Below are 22,279 nucleotides of genomic sequence, written 5' to 3' on the forward strand. Positions count from 1 at the left end.
TTAGGGGAGCAGAGCAGCGTTGGTTATGATAAAGATGAGGGCTTCGTACCGTTGTCTTCTTTGTCCTCTGTGGCCGCTTTGTTGTCCCCGCGAATGAGGCAAAATAATATAGCGTTCATGTTTTTTTCCCTTTTTTTTTTCCTTACAGAACAAAAACTGAAAACAAACAGTGCTCGCTCGTATTATTCTCTTTTGTGTTCATTTCAATGTGAGCGACTCCACAGATGGCTGATCGAGGAGAAAAAATGAAATAAAAACATTCCCACGTAAAAAAATAAACAATTACCTGAAAAAAGAACACAAAATAAACGTGAAAAACAACAACAACAAAACCAGTATCATGGCGCAAAAACATTAAAAAGGAAGCACATAAGACAGTGAGTGACCATAAGGGAAAAAAATAGAACAAGAGACAAGACCCATTGCATCATCAAATTCGTGAACTCAGAACAGGTGGTGGTGGATGTTGAGGTGACTGACAGTTGTGATAGTGGTGTTAGTGATGATGATGATGATGATGGTGACTCACAAGATGACCAGAACAAAAGTGAAGGGGTAGGGAGGACAGACAAACAACAAGAACCGTTCAGTACACTTCACCGCCACACACTAGCCCTCTCCACAGGCTCTTCTACACCTAAACAGCATCAGAACACCAGCACGATGACCAGAACAAGTGTGGAGGGGTAGCGGGTAGAGAGGAGGACAGACACCCACTTCGTCACTCTTCCCCACAACACTATAATCCACACACAACTCCCTACACAGCACCACACACGTACATACAAGTCCCTCCCCGCCCTCTCCTTCCTTTCCTCCCTCCCTCCATTCTGAGAGGCGTGGAGTTGGCGGAGGAGAGGAGTGTGACATGGCCGAGAGTCACAAGCCTTGCCACCAATCCCCAACACCCTCAGCAGCAGCAGCAGGAGCAGGAGGAGCGACACTAGCAGGCTTGCCCCCACCCAGGCTCCTGCGATCCCCCAGCCACGAGAGCGTCAGTACTGAACTCTCCCTCTTTTCCATCAGTAGCGCGGCCTCCGAGATGTCCCGTGCGGGCCTTCGCGTGGTTCTGCCTCCCCACCTCGGCCGCGGCCCCTCCCCCACGCCCGAGACCAGACACCGCCTTCAGGTAAGCTCCCAGGTCAGTCCAAACATCCACTACCCTCTCTCTCCTTCGTCTACTGCTTCCGCTGCTGATGCTACTTGGCTGGTGCTGCTGCGACTGTTCCTGCTACTGGTGGTGCTAGTGTTGCTGATACTGCTACTGTGGCTGCTTGTCTCTACGTACGTGTGTGTATGTATGTGTCTCCTGGTATGATGTATCCTTTGATCTTATCTCTCTGCCTCGAGGTTTGAGTTCCTGCTCCTAAGTTGCTTTTGAAGTTTGAAGTTTCTTTGAAATTTTGCTTGTAGTCTTTTTTTTTTTTTTTTTTTTTTTGCGTGTGATTGTTAGTGCTCCGTTAAAGCTGACTGATGCTGAGGCTGCTATTGTTGTTGTTTTGCTGCTGATTGTGATGATATCCATGGTCATAATGCTGCTTTGGTGTTGTTGATGTTGTTGTTGTCTTCTTGTTGTTGTTTTGTTGTCGATGTTAAACTGTCCGCTGTTCCTTTGAGGTGGTTTCATTGATCTTACCATTCTTTTCTTCCGTCTGTGTTATGTGCCGGTCGCTTTTCGTGGGGGGGGGACGAGTTCTTTGTTTATTTAGTGACGAATCGAAGACATTTTCATCCTTCTGTCTGTCCTTCAATCCTTGTCTTTTGTTTTATTTCAATCCCACTCTTCTATTTTTATGTGACCATCCTCCTCCTCCTCCTCCTCCTCCTCCTCCTCCTCCTCCTCCTCCTCCTCTTCCTCCTCATCCTCCCAGACTTTGGAATATTCTCAGGGATATAAAGAAATCCTCGACTCCTCGTGTCTTTCCCATCCGGAGATTGTCTCAGATTTACCTGCTAAAAAAATCTACCTTCCCCTTTTATCGCTTTATCCACTCCTCTTCCTCCTCCTCCTCTTCCTCGTCTATGGTATTCTCTTTAGCCTCCTTCTCCGCCCTATCCTCCTTCTCTCCTACATCTAAGATATTATTTTTTGTCATATTCTTCATCCTTGTATTCTTCTTCTATCGCTTTCTCTTCTTGTTTTTCTTTTTCGTCCTCGTCCTCGTCCTCGTCCTCCTCCTCCTCCTCCTCTTCCTGTGCTCCACTTTGGTGGAAACTGGTTTTTTTATGGAAGGTTCAGAGTATATGGCGCGCAAACAAAGGCTGTGGCGTTGCGTGTGTGTGTGTGTGTTCGTCCATTACACAGAAATGTCATTAAGGGTCCCGAGTGTAATGGCAACTTTTTTTTATTCTATTTAGCCTTTGTTGTCGATCCATTAGTCTATTAAGTCCACGTTGCTGCTAGCCATAGATTTACATATATACATCACGCTGATTGATGATCCGATGAGCAAAATTTCCCTCTTCAAATGATGGAAAGATTATTATTATTATTATTATTATTATTATTATTATTATTATTATTATTATTATTATTATTATTATTATTATTATTGATGATCTGATAAGCAAAATTTCGCTCTTCAAATAATGGAAAGATTATTATTATTATTATTATTATTATTATTATTATTATTATTATTATTATTATTATTATTATTATTATTATTATTATTATTATTATTATTATTATTATTATTATTATTATTATTATTATTATTATTATTATTATTATTATTATTATTATTATTGTTGTTGTTGTTCAGCGTGGCCTTGATTCGCTTAAAGAAAAATGGTTGAAAAAAAAACAGGATTCTTTACCTGATACGAGATTACTATTATTATTATTATCATAAGTTAAAAACATATAAAATTTTTCTCATTAAGTTATCAAATCTCACTAATGTATAAAAGATGAGTCACTTCCCTCCTCCGGGTGGTTTTTTTTTTTTTTTGTCTGTCTGTCTGAATGTTTGTCTTTCTGTGTGTCTGTGTCTGTCTTTCTATTTTTCTCCTGTCTGTCTGTCTGACTATTTGGTTATGTGTGTGTGTTTTTATCTTCCTGTCTGTCTGTCCTCCCTTTCCCTCTCACTTCCCTTCAACGCTTCCTCCTCTCCCTCCCTTTCCATCACTCCTCTCCCTTTCAATGGTACTCCCTTTCCCTCTCCCTTCCCTTCAACGCTTCCTCCTCTCCCTCCCTCTCCCTCCCTTTTCATCTCGCTATGTATGCGTCTGTATCTGTGCGTCATTATGGTTATATTTATGTCTGTCTAACTGCCTTTCTCCTGCCTGTCTGTCTGTTTGTAAGTATGTGTCTTTGTATGTCTATTTGTCGGTCTGTCAGTCTGCCGGTCTCCAGTTCTAGGCCGTGACCTCTGACCCCGCCACCTTTTCCGCCTCATCTGCCAGGTCGCTCGGGGCCGCGTCATTAAATATTACTTCCTCGTCGAGTTCTAAAAAAAAAATGTGGAAATGTCACTATAGACAGCCGCCGGCAAGTGTTCGATGCTTCTTGTTTTCTCTTTTCTCCTTCTCACAAAAGGTAAAACTGGGATACTCTCTCTCTCTCTCTCTCTCTCTCTCTCTCTTCGCAAAAAGACAAATTAAAAAAAGTTCTTCCAGGAACTTAGCCGTGTCCTGAGTTTTTCTCGTCAGGAGGGAGGTAACGCGTCACTTCCCTCCCTTCCTCTCTCCCTCCCTCCCTTCCTCTCTCCCTTTTTCTCTCTTCCTCTCGCCATCCCTATCTATCATCCCTACATCCCTCTCTCCATCCATTTTTCCATCCTTCCCTTGTTTTCTCTCTCCCTTCCTTCCTCTCTCCTTTTTTCTCTTCCTCCCTCCATCCCTCTCTACCATCCCTACCTCCCTCTCTCCATCCCTTTTTCCATTCCTCCCTTCCTCCCTTCTTTTCTATCATCCTCCCTCCATCCCTCTCTTCCATTCTTCCCTCCCTCTCTCCATCCCCCTTTTTCCATCCCTCCCTTTCTCTCTCCATCCCTCTCTTCCTCTCATCATTCCACTCTTCCATCCATTCCTTCCTGTATTTCTCTCTTCTTTCCCTCCCTTCCTCTCTTCCTTTCTCTTTTTATCCTTTCCTCCCTCCTGTCCTCGCTTCCTTCCCTCCTTTTCTCTCTTTCTCTTTCTCTGTCCCTCGTCCTTCCTCCACTTCTACTTCTCTCCTTTCGTCTCTGTATGTCTCTTCTCCCCTCCCTTCCCCTTCACAAAGCATCCAAATATACCCTTCTGTTTTCCTCTCTTATCCTTTTTTTTCCAGCTCCTTCCCTTTATCTTCCTCTTCCTCTCTCTAATTTTCCAAGCACTCCATCTTCCTTCCCCTCCCATCTCTTCTTTCCTCCGTTCTTCTCCTCTTTTCTCACAATTTTCCAAGCACTGTTCCTCCATCTCCCCTCCATCTCCCTCCCTCCTTCCCATCCTCTCTCTAATTTTCCAAGCACTCAGTCTTCCTTTCCTCTCTCCGTTTTTCCCTTCCATTGCTCAATCTTATGCGCCTCTCCCTTCACCCTCTATTTCTTTACCTCCTTTTCTTTCCTCTCCTTGTACATACACATAGAAGCATCTCTCTTTCCTTCTCTCTCTCTCTCTCTCTCTCTCTCTCTCTCTCTCTCTCTCTCTCTCTCTCTCTCTCTCTCTCTCTCTCTCTCTCTCTCTCTCTCTCTCCCGTTACCTGGTTTTCCTCGCATCACAACACCTGTCCTCATCCCCGCCACATCTCGTTCCCACGCCGCGCCCAGTGCTTGCTTGCTCACCTGCCTCCCTTTCCCCTTGTTAACCCTTCCCTTTTTCTCTTTTTTTTAATGTCTTTGTACTTCCCATTCTCTTTTCATGTCTTTCTATTTCAGTTTCAGTTTTTGTTTTAGTTTTTTTGTCTCTTTTTCTGTCGTTTTTTTCAGATTCCACTTTTATCAGGGTTTTATTATTGTCTAGTTTTATTTGCTTTGTGTTTCAGTCACTATCGCTCCAACTTTTAGAATGTCTCTCTGTCTGTCTGTCTATCTGTTTGTTTGTTTGTCTGTCTGTCTGTCTGTCTGTCTGTCTGTGTGCCTGTTTGCCTGTCGTTCGGTCGGTCGGTTGGTCTTGGCGGTCTCTTCCTCTCCTGTCTAACTTCTCTTTGTATTTCGGGTGTCTTTCTTTTTCTCTCTCTTTGTCTGTCCTTCCTCCTCCTTCCTCTCTCTGTTTTTTTCACTCATTTTTTTCTTATCATGTTAGTCCGTCTCTCTCTCTCTCTCTCTCTCTCTCTCTCTCTCTCTCTCTCTCTCTCTCTCTCTCTCTCTCTCTCTCTCTCTCTCTCTCTCTCTCTCTCTCTCTCTCTCTCTCTCTCTCTCTCTCCAATTGTCTTTTTTTTCCTCTTTTTTTCCTCTATGTGATTCTTCTCCCTTCTCTGCAAGTCATTTCCATTTCTTTTTTGCTCTCTCTCTCTCTCTCTCTCTCTCTCTCTCTCTCTCTCTCTCTCTCTCTCTCTCACACACACACACACACACACACTTCCTCTCTCCCCCTTTCCTGCAGCCGCTCATCTGATGTTTGGGTGTAATTACATTTAATGGGGCGGGATTTACGCTTTTTTTACTTATTCTTTTTCAATGGCCAAGGTAATAATGGAAACGGCGGATTATTATTCACGGATGTAATGATTCACGAAGGGCGCGGATAAAGAATGAAGAGAACAGTACTAATGGGGACTATTACACCCCCCATCCCCCCTCTTCCCCACTACTTACCCCTTCCCCCTTCTCTCTACCCCGTCCCATCGAAATAATATAGTTAAAAAAAATGTTGAGATAATGAGGCCAGATTCCAAAAGTCAATGTCAGGTTATTTTATTTAGTAGTAGTAGTAGTAGTAGTAGTAGTAGTAGTAGTAGTAGTAGTAGTAGTAGTAGTATTCGTTTATTATTTGTTCCCGGGAGAAAGACACACGGAACCGCTATTTCCACTCCATATATTACCAGCAAAAAAATTAATAATGGTGAAAAAAGTTGAAAAATATGATGAATTATGGAGAGACTGGAACCCGAACGTCAATGATATAATGAAATACTTGAAGGAGAAATACTCGTAGCGTCCCAAACTCTATTCACCACAGTATTTGACGTTCAGAGTTGGGAATACTTCAAACGTGAACTTCATGAAGCACCCGAAAAAAAGGAGGGATAAAAACTTAAACCGAGGAGGAGGATTCGCTTTGTCCTCGGTAAGGCGGCGGAGAACACAAGGAGCCGACGGGGGAAGGACACGAGCCGCAAGATGCAAAGTTATGTCATTCTGTCCTGTGCCATGGTGGAATTGCTAGGCTATGTCAGGCTATAAGATGGGTGGAGGACACGAGCCGCCTGTCCTCCGATACAAGATGCAAGAAAGGCAGAAAGTAGGAAGAAAAAGAATAAGAATGAGATAATGAAAGGAAAGTAGAAGAGGAAGATAGTGAAGAAGCAATAAAGAACGATAAAGGAAAGGACGAAAATAGCGAGATACAAGAAAGGCAGAAAAAGAGTAGAAAAAGAATAAGAATGAGAGAATGAAAGGAAAGTAGAAGAGGAAGATCATGAAGAAGTAATTAAAAAAGATAGAGGGAAGAAAGGAATGGAGAAAAGTAAGATAAGAAAGAAGGAAATAAAGAAAGATTGAGGAAAGGAAGATATTAGAAAGAAGAAAGAAAAAAATTATAGGAACAAAGGAGAGTAAGAAAGTAAGGCGTGCGATACGAGGTTATGTCATTCTGTCCTACGCTATGTTGGACGTGCTGGGCTATGGGCCAGTTTCACAGTTCCCCTTGATGGGTTAGTAAGCTCCCAAACCAATACCAGAGCCTTCGAAATTTCCTTGTATAGTGTCTGGTGTTTATATTTAAGTTCACAAATTTGATGAAACTATACAGGAAGTCTTGTGTATTTAGTGTGGCATCGAAGACCTCCCCATTTTGGACTGTATGGGATTCTATAGTTTGGTTCGGGCTGTTACGAAGACACTGTGTTGGACTGTGAAATCGGCTCTATGTCAGGCTAAGAGGGTTGGAGGACACGAGCCGCCAGTCCTACGAGAAGAGGTGTGAGCTCAATGGAAAGCTGTTATGCTATCTTGTATCATGGTGGGCGTGCTAGGCTATGTCAGGGTAAGCTGGGCAATACTAGGACAAGCTATAACTCTATTTAGGGCTAAACTCTCAAACAATTCGGCGCCCAACCACACGCATTTGAGGTTTTCTTTCGAATTGTGAGGCTTTCCATGGGTAGTTTTATGACCCTGGTAGTAGTTTGACATCGTTTCTGTAACATGAATGTGAAAAAAAACACTTGAGAAGGCGTTTATTTTTTATTAGCCTTTAAAAATAATTGATGAGAGAGCCGGAAGACTCCAAGTATTCCGACCTGTGTGGTGGGTAAAGGATTTGTAAGTTGATGCTGTAAGAAGGGGCGGGTTAGGAATGTGGCCCCTCTGCCCCCTGCGTGAGAACTTTCCAGGGAGGAGACAAGGGAAGGCAGGAAGGGGAGGTGGATCTCGAGGAGGATGTCTTGAGTCACTCCAGTGTTAATGACCTTGGGCGTGTTTGCCTGCATGGCCTTGGGGAGCCGCGTGCCATTACCCCGCAGCTGAACACTACCCGGATACGCGCCGGCCGCCCCGCCTCGAGCCTGACCTCAATGCGAGAAAAGGTCAATAAAAGCTGGACTGTATATTTTTAGGACAGTAGGTTTTAGCCAATACATTTTCCCATAGTTTTTTTTTTTTTTTTACAACAAAGGAGACAGCTCAAGGGCACAAAAAAAGGAAACAATAATAAAAAAAAAAAGCCCGTTACTCGCTGCTCAAAAAAAGAATCCAAAGAGGTGGCCGAAAGAGGGGTCAATTTCGGGAGGAGAGCAGTTGGCAGTGAGTGACCTCCACACCCGAAAAGATTAATAAGACCTGGACTGCGTATCGTAGAACAGTGCCTCTGAGCCAGTGATGGTGAGTACATCCCCTTGTGTGGCGTTTACAGGGAAGCAGACTCTTCTGAGTGGTGGGAAGACTAGCAGGGTGTGTGCATGGGGTGAGTAGAGAAGAGCAGTGTTGGAGGAGGGATGCTGCGGGTCGTGAGGCTGTGTGTTCGCTGCAGTGGAGGTCCGTATGGTGTGATCTTTATTGTTTTCGCTACATTACCCCTTCTCTTTAGTCCCTTTGCTTGGGGAAGGAGCCTGTTTGCCTCAGCGTGCACTGGGAACACGCTGGGCGGGGCCGCAGCGGCTGGCGAGGTTCACAGTGTGTGCCGACCATTGTGTTCGCTCCTCAGCGTGTTGGCAGTCGCCTGGAGGCACGCCAAGCAAGACAACAACCGATTTCCTCATGGTCCGACAAGTAGTGATTGCAAGACGTTTATTTTCATAGTAAATGAGGAAGATTAAAAGCTAAAGAATATATAAATTCATTAAAATCCACCCCGTACTCTGCCATCGTTCAAGAAAACAGGATAACAAATAAATAATGAGGTATAGTTCTCCCGGAGTCTTGATATCGCCTGAGACAATCACTGGATCCCGGCAGCAGGAGGCATTGATCACCGTCTTAGGCGTTACGGGACGCTGACTCCTTGACGCGCTGATACGCACACTCAGCGTCTAATCCTGTCTCTGGACTGAAGCATTGTGAAAACGATCTATAACAGGCGCCATTGACATACATCTCCATCGTTCCTCCTCACTAGTTTTCGTTCATTCTCTATTCTATTGGGTTTTTTTCTGTATGAAGTAATATGAAAAACCCACAATACAAGCACTGTTCCTCCATCTCCCCTCCATCCCCCTCCCTCCTTCACATCCTCTCTCTAATATTCCAAGCACTCCATCTTCCTTCCCCTCCCATCCCTTCTTTAGTCCGTTCTTCTTCTCTTTTCTCACAATTTTCCAAGCACTGTTCCTCCTTCCCATCCTCTCTCTAATTTTCCAAGCACTCAGTCTTCCTTTCCTCATCTCTCCGTTTTTCCCTTCCATTACTCAATCTTATGCGTCTCTCCCTCCACCCTTTATTTCTTTACCTCCTTCTCTTTCCTGTTCTTGTACATAGATATAGAAGCATCTTTCCTTTTCCCTCTCCCCAAGAGTGTTTGAATCCTTCCTACACTTTGCACTAAGGGCGGGGTGAGGGAGGCGGTGAGGGGAGGTAGACGCCTTAAAGGAGGACACATTGGCGGGAAACTGAGTGACGGCGCGGTGGAGAGAATCGATCATGGTGCGTAAGTAAAGGCGGCGTGAAGGAAGGAGACGAGGAGCCGATGAACGCGTCCAGGCTTACTACCAACGCCAATCAAGATAGACTGAAGCATTGTGAAAATTATCTATAACAGGCGCCATTTACATACATCTCCATCGTTCCTCCTCACTAGTTTTCGTTCATTCTCTATTCTATTGTGTGTGTTTTTTTCTTTCTGTATGAAGTAATAAGAAAAACCCATAATGCATACACAATTTACAGGTAAAAATCGTTCACCATCTTTAATTTTCCTTCATATCCTATTCTATCCTATTCTATCCCCTCTAATGTTGTTAAATGAGCCGTTACTTTTATAATAGTGAAAATAAAAGGAAAATAAGGATAATGAGGAGGTAGAGAAGGAGACATGTTGCTACAAAAAAATTATCGAACAAAAAAAATCGTAAAATCACAAAAAAAAATGTAGGAACGTACTACCAACGAGAGAGAGAGAGAGAGAGAGAGAGAGAGAGAGAGAGAGAGCAGGTGAGGGGGGGGGGGGAATGTAACAAGGCTCACCCTCACCCTCTAATGACTGGGCTTACTGGCGGTAATTACGCGCTGAGGCAGAGAGAGAGAGAGAGAGAGAGAGAGAGAGAGAGAGAGAGAGTGGGTGAGTAGGAAGAAATAAATACAAAAAAGGGGGAGGAGGAAGGACAGGAAAGGAAAAGGATGGGGAAGATAAAATGGAGGAAGGAGGGAAAGAGAGAGAGAGAGAGAGAGAGAGAGAGAGAGAGAGAGAGAGAGAGAGAGAGAGAGAGAGAGAGAGAGAGAGAGAGAGAGAGAGAGAGAGAGAGAGAGAGAGAGACGAGAAAAGGGAGGAGGAAGGACAGGAAAGGGAAAGGATGGGGAAGATACAATGAGAGAGAGAGAGAGAGAGAGAGAGAGAGAGAGAGAGAGAGAGAGAGAGAGAGAGAAAGGATGGAGGGAAAGAAGGAGACAGAAAGAAGAGAGGAGGAAAGGAGGAAAAGATGGAAGGAGGGGAAGAAAAGGAAGGAGGAAAATGTAAACGAGGCTAATTCTCTCTCTCTCTCTCTCTCTCTCTCTCTCTCTCTCTCTCTCATTCACAAAACGTCTTAATAATACTTCATCTTGCTGACATTTAATTTCCTCTAGAGTACCACCACCACCACCACCAACAACAACAACAACAACAACAACAACAACAACAACAACAACAACAACAACAATGATAATAATAATAATAAGAAGAAGAAGAAGAAAAAGAAGAAGAAGAAAAAAAAGAAGACGAAAAAGACGAAGAAGAAGAAGAAGAAGAAGAAACTAATAAATATCAAAGAAGAAAAACAAGAAGGGAGAAAAGAAGCAGCAAACAAAAATTAACCGCAATAACAATAAACACAGCATAACACAACAACTCATTCATATAAACGACCCTGGCAACCAATTAAGATTAACAAGCATAAGACCACGAAGACTAAGCATTATGACCCAGGCAACAGCCCCGCGGGACAACACTTACTCATGCCAAGAAGGATGATAGGATGGGAAGGGGGGGGGGGGGGTAGTCGCGGTGGCAAACGGTGTACGAATGTCGAGTGAATGGCTGAAGAAGAGATATGTAAGCCTCCACTCCTTCCACTCCTTTCCTCCTCTCTCCCTTCCTTCTTATGCCTCTTCCTTCCAATTCTCTTTCTTTTCCTCCCTCTTCCATTTTATCTTCCCCTATCCCTTCCCTTTCCTGTCCTTCCCCCTCCCTTTCCTGTCCTTCCTCCTCCCTCTAACCCCATGCCTCCAACCCTGCCTACCGTGTACACTTCCCCATGTCAACTTCCCCCGTCCCCACTTCTCATCCCCAAACATCCATACAAAGAGAAACAACAAGACTAACTTACAGAATGAACAGGGGAGTGCAAATATATATTCCCCACGAAGGATTATGAGGAGAAGGAGGAAAAGGAGAAAGAGGAGGAGGTCGACTGTACGGTGAAGTGAAGGAACAGAAAACGGTGCCAGTGTTACCAAATAAAACACAACACAGCAAAGTCCAAACACCACACAGTAACATCAGTATGATTTACCTATGGACACCGATCGATTCTCGCAACAGCACACCACCAACACCACCGCCATAGCAACAAAAAACAATACAAAGCATGCCACCTTATGACCCTGGTGGTAGTTTGGCAAAGCTTCTATACCATGAACGTGAGCGTAGACTTCCCGAAATTGACCTCTCTTTTGACCGCTTATTACTTTTGTCTTTGTGGGAGCGGCGATTAGCGGGCTTTTTTTTTTTTTTTTTACACCTTTTTTGTACCTTTTTACACCTTAGCTGTAAAAAGAAAATGGGAACCCGATTCATCTCCTGACCAGCGTTACGATATTATCGTACTCAAAACATCGCATTTATCAGTTCCAGGGCCCAAAACTCTCGTACCCGCACAGATAACGAGATTCCAGTTAAAGTTATCGTTAAAAGCGTTACTTGTTAGTGTTTGTTTGCGATACCTGCTAGTCAGAAACCGGAAAATACAATGTGCTGCGTGGCTGAGTACGATAATTTGGTAACGCTGCTCCTGAGCCTTTGGAAATAGCAGAGAGAGGCGATTGTCACCCTATAACCATTCCGTCCTCCCGTCCTCCACCATCCCCCAACCCAACCTCCATCTCGCACCAAGGCCAAAACGTCACGCCCATCAACGCCCTTACAGAGGAATTCAGTTAACTGGCTCACCTCACGACCGTCACAAGGAACAATATATCAGTTAATGGGTGGTTGAAGCGCACGATTATTCCCTTAAAGCAAATATCGTTCCTCCAGTCGCCTTGACGCTGCCGTGTTGCCTCCAGAAATACTCTTCCTAATGGTCCCAAATATTCCTGTTATGGCCCCAAGCTATTCCGAAATGCTGGGCCTGACTGCGCAATGCAACCATCATCATCATACTTTGAAAATATACGTATCCGTGGTGGTGGTGGTGGTGGTGGTGGCGAAGATAGAAGAAGAAGAAAAAGAAGAAGAAGAAGAAGAAGAAGAAATAGTACAAAAAATAACAATAATAACAACACCAACAACAAAAGCCAAAAAAAACGTCAATATTAGTAGTTCTCTCTCTCTCTCTCTCTCTCTCTCTCTCTCTCTCTCTCTCTCTCTCCGCCTCTCTCCTCGTCCTCTCCTCAAAGCCTATTCGCCGGGCCTGAAGACTGATTGGCTGACTGACTGAGGACCGGCCGGCCATGTCATTTCAAGTTGGCCGCGATAATGGTAAAAACCCGGCTCTTTTCCGGCGACCCAATTATCAGGTTTGGGAGTGAGGAGGCGGCGGGACTCACTCTGCTTTAATCTCGCACATGGGTGGGTGGGGGGGTGGGGGTGGAGGTCTGTGTGTGTGTGTGTGTGTGTGTGTGTGTGTGTGTGTTATCTTCTCTTGGGAATATAAAACAACACACACACACACACACACACACACACACTAAATAAGTGAAAAAGAACAAAGAAAGAAAAGAAAGATAGACAGACAGATACAGACAATTCGTGTTTTTTTTCCGTGATTCCGTGTGTGTGTGTGTGTGTGTGTGTGTGTGTGTGTGTGTGTGTGTGTGTGTGTGTGTGTGTGTGTGTGTGTGTGTGTGTGTGTGTGTGTGTGTGTGTTACCCTATTTTTCCTCTTCCCTTCAGATCTTTCTCGTTCATTTTTTTTCCTGGGCTACTTTATCCTGGGGGGAAGGGGAGAGAGGGGGGGGGAGGCAGGGGACGTGAATGCTCGTTTAAAAAAAAAGTTTATCGTCTGTTTTGGCGAGGCATATCAGGGGCCTCGACTTTCCTGCGATTTTCTCTCTCTCTCTCTCTCTCTCTCTCTCTCTCTCTCTCTCTCTCTCTCTCTCTCTCTCTCTCTCTCTCTCTCTCTCTCTCTCGCCAAACTTTTCCCGTTGCCTCATCTGCCTCTGAGCATCGTCGTGTTCCATCTCAGGCCAAATTTTCTCCCTTTTTCTTTTTCTTTTTTTTTCATCATTTTATCTTTCTCCAGCGCGAACCTTCCATGAAAAAAAAAGAAAATTGTCTCCTTTAATTTTCATCTATATCACGGCAACACATTTCCTAGCTCTATACACACATTAACATCTCTTTCTAGGTATTATTTTTTATTTATTTAGCGATGTTCTGTGTGCCCGCAATGCTCCCAGTCCTGCCTCTCCGGTGCCCGCCTTTGATGTCTGATGTCTGAAGTATTATCATAAATGTTGGAGGAAATGTTTGCTGCGCCACGCTTTGCACTGCTTAGAATTTAAGTTCCCCACATAAGCTTGTACTTATTCAAAGCATTTAAGTGTCTTTGCTAATGGTACTGTGAAATATAACAAGTAAACCTTTTTTAAACGTATATAAATCCATAGTGAAACAGCCATCCCAGCTTCAAGCTTCAATATGCTTCATAAATTTACTACTAAATATTTTGTGTATGATTGGATGTATTTTTGAATAGCTTCTTTATGCTTTGAGATAAACCAATCAAAGAAATCTCTGTTGCATTTGTTCCTTTAGATAAATCACTGTGCCCCGTGACGAAGGCTGTTCCATTGTACTTCACTCTAAGACAGCCGCTAAAACATGCTCTCCTCGCTTCCCCTCCCTCTCTCTCCCTCAATGCTTCCCCTCTCTCCCTCTCCCTCCCTTCTTCTTAACCCTTCCCACTTTTCTTCGCCCTCCCTCTCCCCTCCCTCCCTTTCAACGCCTCCGTTCTACCTCTCCTTTTCTCAATGCTTCCCCTCTCTCCCTCTCCCTCCCTTCTTTTCAACCCTTCCCTCTGTTCTTCCCCCTCCCTCTCATCGTTTCACCCTCTCTCCTCCCTCCCTTTCAACGCCTATTCCTCTCTCCCTCTCCCTTCCCTTCAACGCTTCCTCCTTTCCCTCCCTTTCCATCACTCCTCTCCCTTTCAATGGTCCTCCCCTTCCCTCTCCCTTCCCTTCGACGCTTCCCCCTCTCTCCCTCTCCCTCCCTCTCGGTCCGGCAGGTGCCCTCGGGAGCAGGGGGCGGCGGCAGCTCGGCAGGGGAAGGCGGCGGCTGCAACTTGTGGGGTGAGGAGGAGAGTGACCTCATCCGTTCCTGCGCGGCCCTCAGCTCAGCACTCGGCGTCCACAAGAGTTTCAGCACCTCAGATATCAGCGGCGTCGGGGCTTCCAATGATGGGGAGCTGAGTCGCACGTGGGTCAGCGAGGTGAGTAATAAAAGGCATTTGATCCTATTCTGCGGTTTCTCGTCTCCTGATTCTTGTTATTTTTTTTTTTACAGCTTAGGAGACAGCTCAAGGGCGTAAATAAAAAAAATAAAAAAAAGGCCCGCTACTCACTGCTCCCGAACAGAGGTCAAAGGAGTGTGTTTATTCTTCTTATTCAGTCGTGCGTAGGTCAAGGTCAAGGAAGGTGCTACTCCTCTCTTCTTCACTTCTCTTCCTTCCTTCCTCTTATTTTAGCCTCACGTTCACTCGTTCCGCAAACCCAGAAGAAAACGTGAAATAGATAAAGACGCAATTACTCCTCACTCATTCACTCATCTCATTTTTACCGCGAATTTCGATCCTCTTTAACGTCTTCATCAAACTTCTAAAATAAAGTTAAAAAAAAAAATTCTTCCTGCGGGCTGCTCCTCCTAAAAAAAAAAAGGTAAAATGTTTGAGCCAAGATTTTGTTTTGGTTTATGACCCGAGAGCGAAGGCGGACCCACAGCAGTAGAGAAAAATGCCCACGCGATGCCGCTCCTAAAAAGAAAATGGGAAGACGCCATAAAAAGAAAATGGAAGAGACGCCAAAAAAAAGAAAATGGATGAGACGCCAAAAAAAGAAAATGGAAAGGGACGCCAAAAAAAAAGAAAATGGAGAGACGCCAAAAAAAAGAAAATAGAGAGACGCCAAAAAAAAGAAAATGGGAAGAGACGCCAAAAAAAAGAAAATGGGAAGAGACGCCAAAAAAAAGAAAATGGGAAGAGACGCCAAAAAAAAGAAAATGGGAAGAGACCCCAAAAAAAAGAAGAATCGCCTCCCTTTCCTTTTGTTTCAGCTTTATTTTTTTACCCAATTTTCACCTCCACCTGCTACGAGCCTCCCATCACCCCCTTCACCTCCCATCACCCCCCTCACCTACCATAACACCCCCTCACCTACGCCCCCCTCACATGCCTCTCGCCCCCTCTTACCGCCGCACTTGTCTCTCACCCCCCCATCCACCCCCCCCCCTTTCACCTGCCATGCACCCCTATCACGGCCCTGAATCTACCCCCCACCTACCATGCTACATCATCCCCCCCCCCCGTTCCCCTCACCTGCCATGCAACCCCCCCCCGTTCCCCGCGGCAATAATAACACCCTTTCCCGGAGCCCTGCCTCCAAGATATATATTTCCCACAAGACCTCACAGCCTTTGGTTCCCTCCCTCCCCTCCCTGTAGCCCCATGCCTCTCCTCCCTACCATCCCTTGATTCCCTTCCCCCCTTTTTCCCCCTTGCCTCTCTTCCCCTCGTTTTCCCTCTCTTGCTTCCTTCTCTCTCTTTCCCTTCCTCTCCCTATCTCCCTCCTCTACCCCCTTACCTTTCTTCCCTCCCCCCCCTCTCTGTGTTCCCTCCCTCTCCCTCCTTCCCTTTCTCTTCTCCCCTTCCCTTGCTTCCTTCCCTCTCACTTCCTCTCCCCCCTTGTCTCCCTTCCCTCCCTCCCCTCCCCTGTCTCCCTACCTCCCCTTCCTTGTTTCCATCCCTTTCTTTCACTCTTTCACTCCCTCTTCCCCTCACTTTCCCTCCCTCCCTCCCTCTACTTTCCTCCTCTAGCCGGTTCACGTCAGCCATTATCTCCCATTCCCTTCCCCTCCCTTACTCAATCTCTTTCTCCCTCCTTCCCTCCTTCCCTCCTCTCGCTTTATACCTCATGCTCCATCTTACCTCTATTACTCCTCCCTCTCCCCCTCCCAGCCTTCCTCCCTCCATCTTCATTCTCTCCTCTCCTCTCCTCTCCTCTCTCTCTCTCTCTCTCTCTCTCTCGACATCGATCAAGCACTCTCTCTCCTGACTTTCGTTTTTTTTCTTCCTCCGAGTTTATTTTTCATATTTAGTTTGTTGAATTTTCTTCCGTCAAGACCTTTTTCATATTTACAATCTCTCGCGGGAACGTAATTATTTAGTGAACAGCGTTGGGCTCGAGGAGGATGCTATTTTCGCATACGTTGTTGGAAGTCATTTTCTCTTTCTTCTCGGATAAGATGAGGATAAAAAAAATTACACTGTGTATTACGAAAAACTTTAAAGATAATAATAGGCTCTGGAGCTTTAACATTGAGTAGGAAGTCATTTGTTGAAAGAGAGAAAACAGCTAAATGATAATAACGATACCACTAATACTATTACTATTACAGCTACCACTAATAATGATAATAATAATAATGATAATAATAATAATAATAATAATAATAATAATAATGATAATAAGAAGAAGAAGAAGAAGAAGAAGAAGAAGAAGAAGAAGAAGAAGAAGAAGAAGAATAGTAATAATAGTCTAAATATTCTTCACTTCTCTATTCTCCACTTTTCGGTACTATTATTTTTTTTTCATTTTTTATCAAGGACCGTTTTCCCGGAGCGCCGGGTCGTGTCCCTTCCGGAGCCTAATCTGATTTGCCTCTTCCAACAGCCTCACATTTTCCTCTTAACTGACCTCCATTCTGCCAACCTTTCCTTTTTTTTTTCTTTCCGTCACTTTTCACACCTTCTGAAACATTTTGCAGCACTCTAAGTAACATTAAAACTAGGCGTGTGAACAAAGGTCTAGGAAGGAAAATGATCAACAGGCTGGTTCATTTTTTTAAGGTAAATGAATAGTTGATTACGTGGCTAGGTCGTTCATTAAATAGTAAGTAAACATTTCTTGTGTATGTAATTAGGAGTTAGGTTTTTTTTTTAGGTACATAAGTAAAACAAATCGGCGTCTCTAGCACTCCTGAACGCGGTGCGACATTGCCATGTTACGCGGACACACTCTGGGGGTGTCGTGCCTCCGAAACACAGGTTGTACTGTAGACACGCCGTGAGGGAGGGAAGTGTGTCTCCTTGGAGAACCACAGAGAGTCAAGAGACAGGATTCACTTCAACTTTGTCACAAAATCATCGACACAGCAATTTTTCATTATATCCCAATGAGCCAAGATTTATCAAATCGTAAAGCTGCCTAACAATACCGCCGAAGGTCCTTGAAAACAATTCTTCGGCGAATTGATTTTTTGGGCTCCGAGGAAAAGTCCCTGACCTCAGCAGTCCCCGCTACCCTCACCCCCAGACTGCCAGACAGCAATCACGCCAAAGATCAGAGCTCTCCAAAGTGTGTGTCCGCGAAATTGACAATCTGGAGCGCCGCTATCAGGAGTGCCACCCACGGTGACGAGGTCACTTGAACACATTTTCGAGTGATAATAAAAACAAGACATTTGAACTGGAGATCACAGACTTTAGGAACTTAGTTTTCAGATGAACCCCAAACAAATCTAATCAAACCAATCCAAACCAAACCTAACTTACCCTAACTTTACCAAGCTTCACCAAGACAAACCTATACTAACGCGAGCAGGGCAACTTTGTGCTTCAGATCAATCTGTGCGGGGGTGGGGGCAGGCTGGAGGGGGTGCTGCTCCCCCGCCTGGACCCCACCTCCCGCTCCTGCTCCACCTGGGTCGCCGTGGGGGACGTGGCCTCTACCTCGCAGCTGCCCTCCCCGCAGGCCCGGCCGGGCTCCCTCGAGAGTCCCGCCATCACCGCCGCAGACTTCATCCGCTCCGTCAACAAGAAGGTACGAGAGAGAGAGAGAGAGAGAGAGAGAGAGAGAGAGAGAGAGAGAGTTTATTTGTGTGTGTGTGTGTGTGTGTGTGTGTGTGTGTGTGTGTGTGTGTGTGTGTTTTCATTGGATTCTCGGATTTTTCCATTTCTCTACTTTTTCTCACTCATTTAGTTTCTTTCCCTAACTACGCGTCCTCTGTCTTTGTTTGTGTTATATATCCGTCTCTCTCTCTCTCTCTCTCTCTCTCTCTCTCTCTCTCTCTCTCTCTCTCTCTCTCTCTCTCTCTCTCTCTCTCTCTCTCTCTCTCTCTCTCTCTCTCTCTCTCGTGAATGTAAACGCAATGGAAAAATTAATGCAACGTTGCCTCTAGCGAAAGGTTTCTTCAAGTTAATAGAATCTAAGGGAGGAGGAGGAGGAGGAGGAGGAGGAGAAGGAAGAGGAGGAGGAGGAGAGGGAGGAGGAGGAGAGAGAGAGAGAGAGAGAGAGAGAGAGAGAGAGAGAGAGAGAGAGAGAGAGAGAGAGGCGTGCTGCCCTGCTTGCTTTAATTACCAGCTGTTGCTTTTAACTTAATTTGATACACTGGAAGTGCGCTTTTGGAACACACACACACACACACACACACACACACACACACACACACACACACACACACACACACAAAGACACGCACACAGACACACTTTGCTTCCTTGTGTGTGTGTGTGTGTGTGTGTGTGTGTGAGAGAGAGAGAGAGAGAGAGAGAGAGAGAGAGAGAGAGAGAGAGAGAGAGAGAGAGAGAGAGAGAGAGAGAGAGAGAGAGAGAGAGAGAGAGAGAGAGAGAGAGAGAGAGAAGGAAATGAAACATGAGATCAGCTTCCGTGGTGTTTAGTATGTATCAATAAAATTCCACGTGTATAAAATTATAAGTAAAAATCTTACACTTCCCGGAAACTTGAGCGAGTCTGATTGATTGATTGATGTTAATGTAATTGATGACGATATACAGGAAGAGGAGGAGGAGGAGAAGAGGAGGAGAAGATGGACATAGAAAGATAAAAATGTAAAGGAAAAAGCTGCATGAAAAAAAAAAAAAAAAGGAATAAGAGAAGAAAGAGAAAACGAAGATGATGATGACGAAGAAGAAAACAAAAGATGACACACAGGAAAAACAATAATGATCAGGGAAGAGAAGAAAATGAGAAGGGTGAAGATGAGAAAGAAGAACGTGAGATGGCGGGGACAATATTAGTGATGGTGGTGGTGATGGTGGTAGTGGTGATTACGGTATTGGCAGTGGTGGTGATGGTGATGATGGTGGTGGTGGTGGTGGTGAAGGCAGTTGTATAAAAGTGGAGGAAAATGTGATGGAAGTTACGTGTCTGGTGATTATGTTGTTGTTATTGCTGTTGCTGTTGATGGTTGTGGTGGTGGTGGTGGTGGTGGTGGTTCATAGTTCCCGGAGTCATTAGCAGGAAGTTATAATACGCCGCCGTGCTTCGATAATATAGAGCAATGAGGAAGCGAGAGAGCTCTTCCGTGACTCGAATAATTAAGGCAATGCGTCGTGTTTATTCCTCTCCCGTGCGCGTTGGAATACCTATGAAAAAAATAAATAAAAAGGTAGAACAAATGAGGTCGGTCGTTTGATGCGATAGAGGGCAGAAAATGAATAGATGAAAGAATGAAAGCAAAGTCGAAAGAAATGCTGTTGGTTGTCTGAAGCGATAGATGACAAAGTATGAATAGACGAAATAATAATAATGAAATAGTAAATGAAATGGCTGAAGCGATAAATAACAATACTACAACATGACGAAGGGAAGGGAGAGGGAAGGGGAGGACCATTGAAAGGGAGAGAAGGAGTGATGGAAAGGGAGGGAGAGGGAGGGAGAGGAAGGAGGAAGCGTTGAAGGGAAGGGAGAGGGAAGGGGAGGACCACTGAAAGGGAGAGAAGGAATGGAAAGGGAGGGAGAGGGAGGGAGAGGAGGAAACGTCGAAGGGCAGAGGGAAAGGGAGGACCATTGAAAGGGAGAGAAGGAGTGATGGAGGGAAGGGAGAGGGAAAGGGAGGGAAGGAGAGGGAGAAGTGTCGAGTGGGAGATTAATATAGTTCTGTGGTTGATCGTTTAAAATAATGACGAACTGTGAATAAACTACAAAATACGAATAAATAAATAAAAAAATGTAGTTGTTTGTTTGAAATGACGAATAAGAAAAAATGTCATATCAAGGCGCATTCATAACTAACATTTTTAATACTTTTACAGTCATTCTTTACTTAATTCACCGTTGTTACTTTCAATTTGTTATATGAATGAAGTGTAAGCAAGTTCAGTGGTTGTCTAAATCAACGAGTGACCTAAATAACAAGTCAACTCATCCAATCAATCCTTCAATCAATCAATTCCTCATCCTTCGTTACCGTTATCGCCGTCATCAAACTCCCTCGAAAAAATACTCCCTTCAGAAAAAAAATATTACTCCCTTCAAATCAAAATCGACGGCCTCTGCATCGACGGAGCGGGAAGGCAAACGAGTATAGGTCATGTATTGCGTTCGGGAGCATTTCATTTGTCTTGCTCTTTATTACTCGCAAACCAATCTCTCTCTCTCTCTCTCTCTCTCTCTCTCTCTCTCTCTCTCTCCTCCTGTCCCCTCTTTCCTTTTTCATTCTCTCCTTCCTTCCCCTTCTACAATATCCTTCCTTCAATGTGTTCCTCCTTCCCTTCCTTCTAAAACGTCTATCACTACCCTCTTCCCTCTCTTCCTCCTCCTCCTCCACCTCCTCCTCCTCCTCCTACACCAATCATTACTTTCCCCTTCTCCTTATCCCTTTCCTCAGCCCAGTCCACCCTTGCTTTGGACACAGGTAGATTCCTTCCTTCAGGTAACCAGATCCGCATAGCCTCGTATTTACGTTAGTTTTGTTATAACTCATGAGAGCGCCCCTCGCTTCGCCCTCTCCCCGAGCCCGGCTACACCTCTCATAGAACTTAATTTGCAAGCAGCGTGCGAGCCGGAGGGGAGAGGACAGGCATGCAGAGAGGCAGGCAGAGAGAAAGAGAGCCAGAGAGGGAGGTGAAGAGAGAGCAGGCAAAGAGGAAGAAGAAGAGCTGGAGGGGGAAGTGAAGGGAGAGGGCAGGCGTGGAGCGAAAGAGCCAGAGAGAGAGAGGTGAAGGGAGAAAGGGAGAGAGCGAAAGAGAGAGGTGAAAAGAGAGGCCAGGGAAAGAGAAAGAGCCACAGAGGGAGGTGAAGGGAGAGGCCAAATGAAGAGATAGAGAGAGGCAGAGAGAGAGGGGAAGGGAGAGGGCAGTGAAAAGGGGAGAAAGAGAGGCAGAGAGGGAGGTAAGGGGAAAGGTATATACGAGGGGAGGTGAAAGAGAGCGCTAGGGCGAGAACTGAAGTGGAAATAAAACCGAAACTTGTGGAAATAAAGAAAAATCGAGGGGAAATAACGCGAACAGAGAGAGAGAGAGAGAGAGAGAGAGAGAGAGAGAGAGAGAGAGAGAGAGAGAACTGAAGTGGAAATAAAACAGAAACTTGTGGAAATAAAGAAGGATGGAGGGGAAATAACGCGAAGAGAGAGAGAGAGAGAGAGAGAGAGAGAGAGAGAGAGAGAGAGAGAGAGAGAGAGAGAGAGAGAGAGAGAGAGAGAGAGAGAGAGAGAACTGAAGTGGAAATAAAACAGAAACTTGTGGAAATAAAGAAGGATGGAGGGGAAATAACGCGAAGAGAGAGAGAGAGAGAGAGAGAGAGAGAGAGAGAGAGAGAGAGAGAGAGAGAGAGAACAGAAAAAAAAGGTGGAGCGCTACATATTCTTTTTCTCTTTTTTCTTTCTTCTATGCGTGTGAGTTTTAACTAGATTTGGCTGCCAGGCTACAAGGACTCGGCCGTGGGGGAAAACTGTGATTTCATGATTCCCCCTCCCCCCCATCTCTCTCTCTCTCTCTCCTCTCCTTCCTTCCTTGACAAACTACCAAAGATTCTGTCAAGTTATTTCCCTTTCTGCAATGCCCAAATTTATCTCTATTTCGCAAACCTTGGAAGTCACTGTCGTAGTTTCCTTCCTCTCTCCCCCGCGCCCTTCAGTGAACCAATTTCCCTCTCCCTCTCGCCGCATACATTCATTCCCATGTATCAGGACCCGCATTCTCAAACCTTTCGGCGCCCAATTACACATATTTGACAAGGCTTTCGCAGGTGTTTCGGGCATTTTCAGGTGTAGTTTAATGGCCCTGGTGGTTGTTTAACTCTTCTTCTGTACCATGAATGTGAAAAAAAAATCAT

The 22,279-nt window shown here is 45.0% G+C and overlaps 1 protein-coding gene across 9 annotated transcripts in view; it reads left to right on the forward strand.

Moving 5' to 3' along the window:
* Positions 1-22,279, forward strand: part of LOC127007263 (uncharacterized) — a 104,851-nt gene that overhangs the window by 64,634 nt on the left and 17,938 nt on the right. For 2 of the 9 annotated variants that reach the window (XM_050878010.1, XM_050878013.1), the window contains exons 2-4: positions 1,030-1,141; positions 14,218-14,421; positions 17,807-18,025. In XM_050878010.1, coding sequence (XP_050733967.1) covers positions 1,030-1,141; positions 14,218-14,421; positions 17,807-18,025 — 535 coding nt within the window. Of the gene's footprint in view, positions 1-148; positions 1,142-14,217; positions 14,422-17,806; positions 18,026-22,279 lie in introns of all 9 variants that reach the window. The other 7 variants (XM_050878009.1, XM_050878012.1, XM_050878011.1 and 4 more) reach the window with 5 other exon arrangements.

The sequence above is a fragment of the Eriocheir sinensis genome, chromosome 35 (assembly GCF_024679095.1).
Source record: "Eriocheir sinensis breed Jianghai 21 chromosome 35, ASM2467909v1, whole genome shotgun sequence".
Taxonomy (NCBI): domain Eukaryota; kingdom Metazoa; phylum Arthropoda; class Malacostraca; order Decapoda; family Varunidae; genus Eriocheir; species Eriocheir sinensis.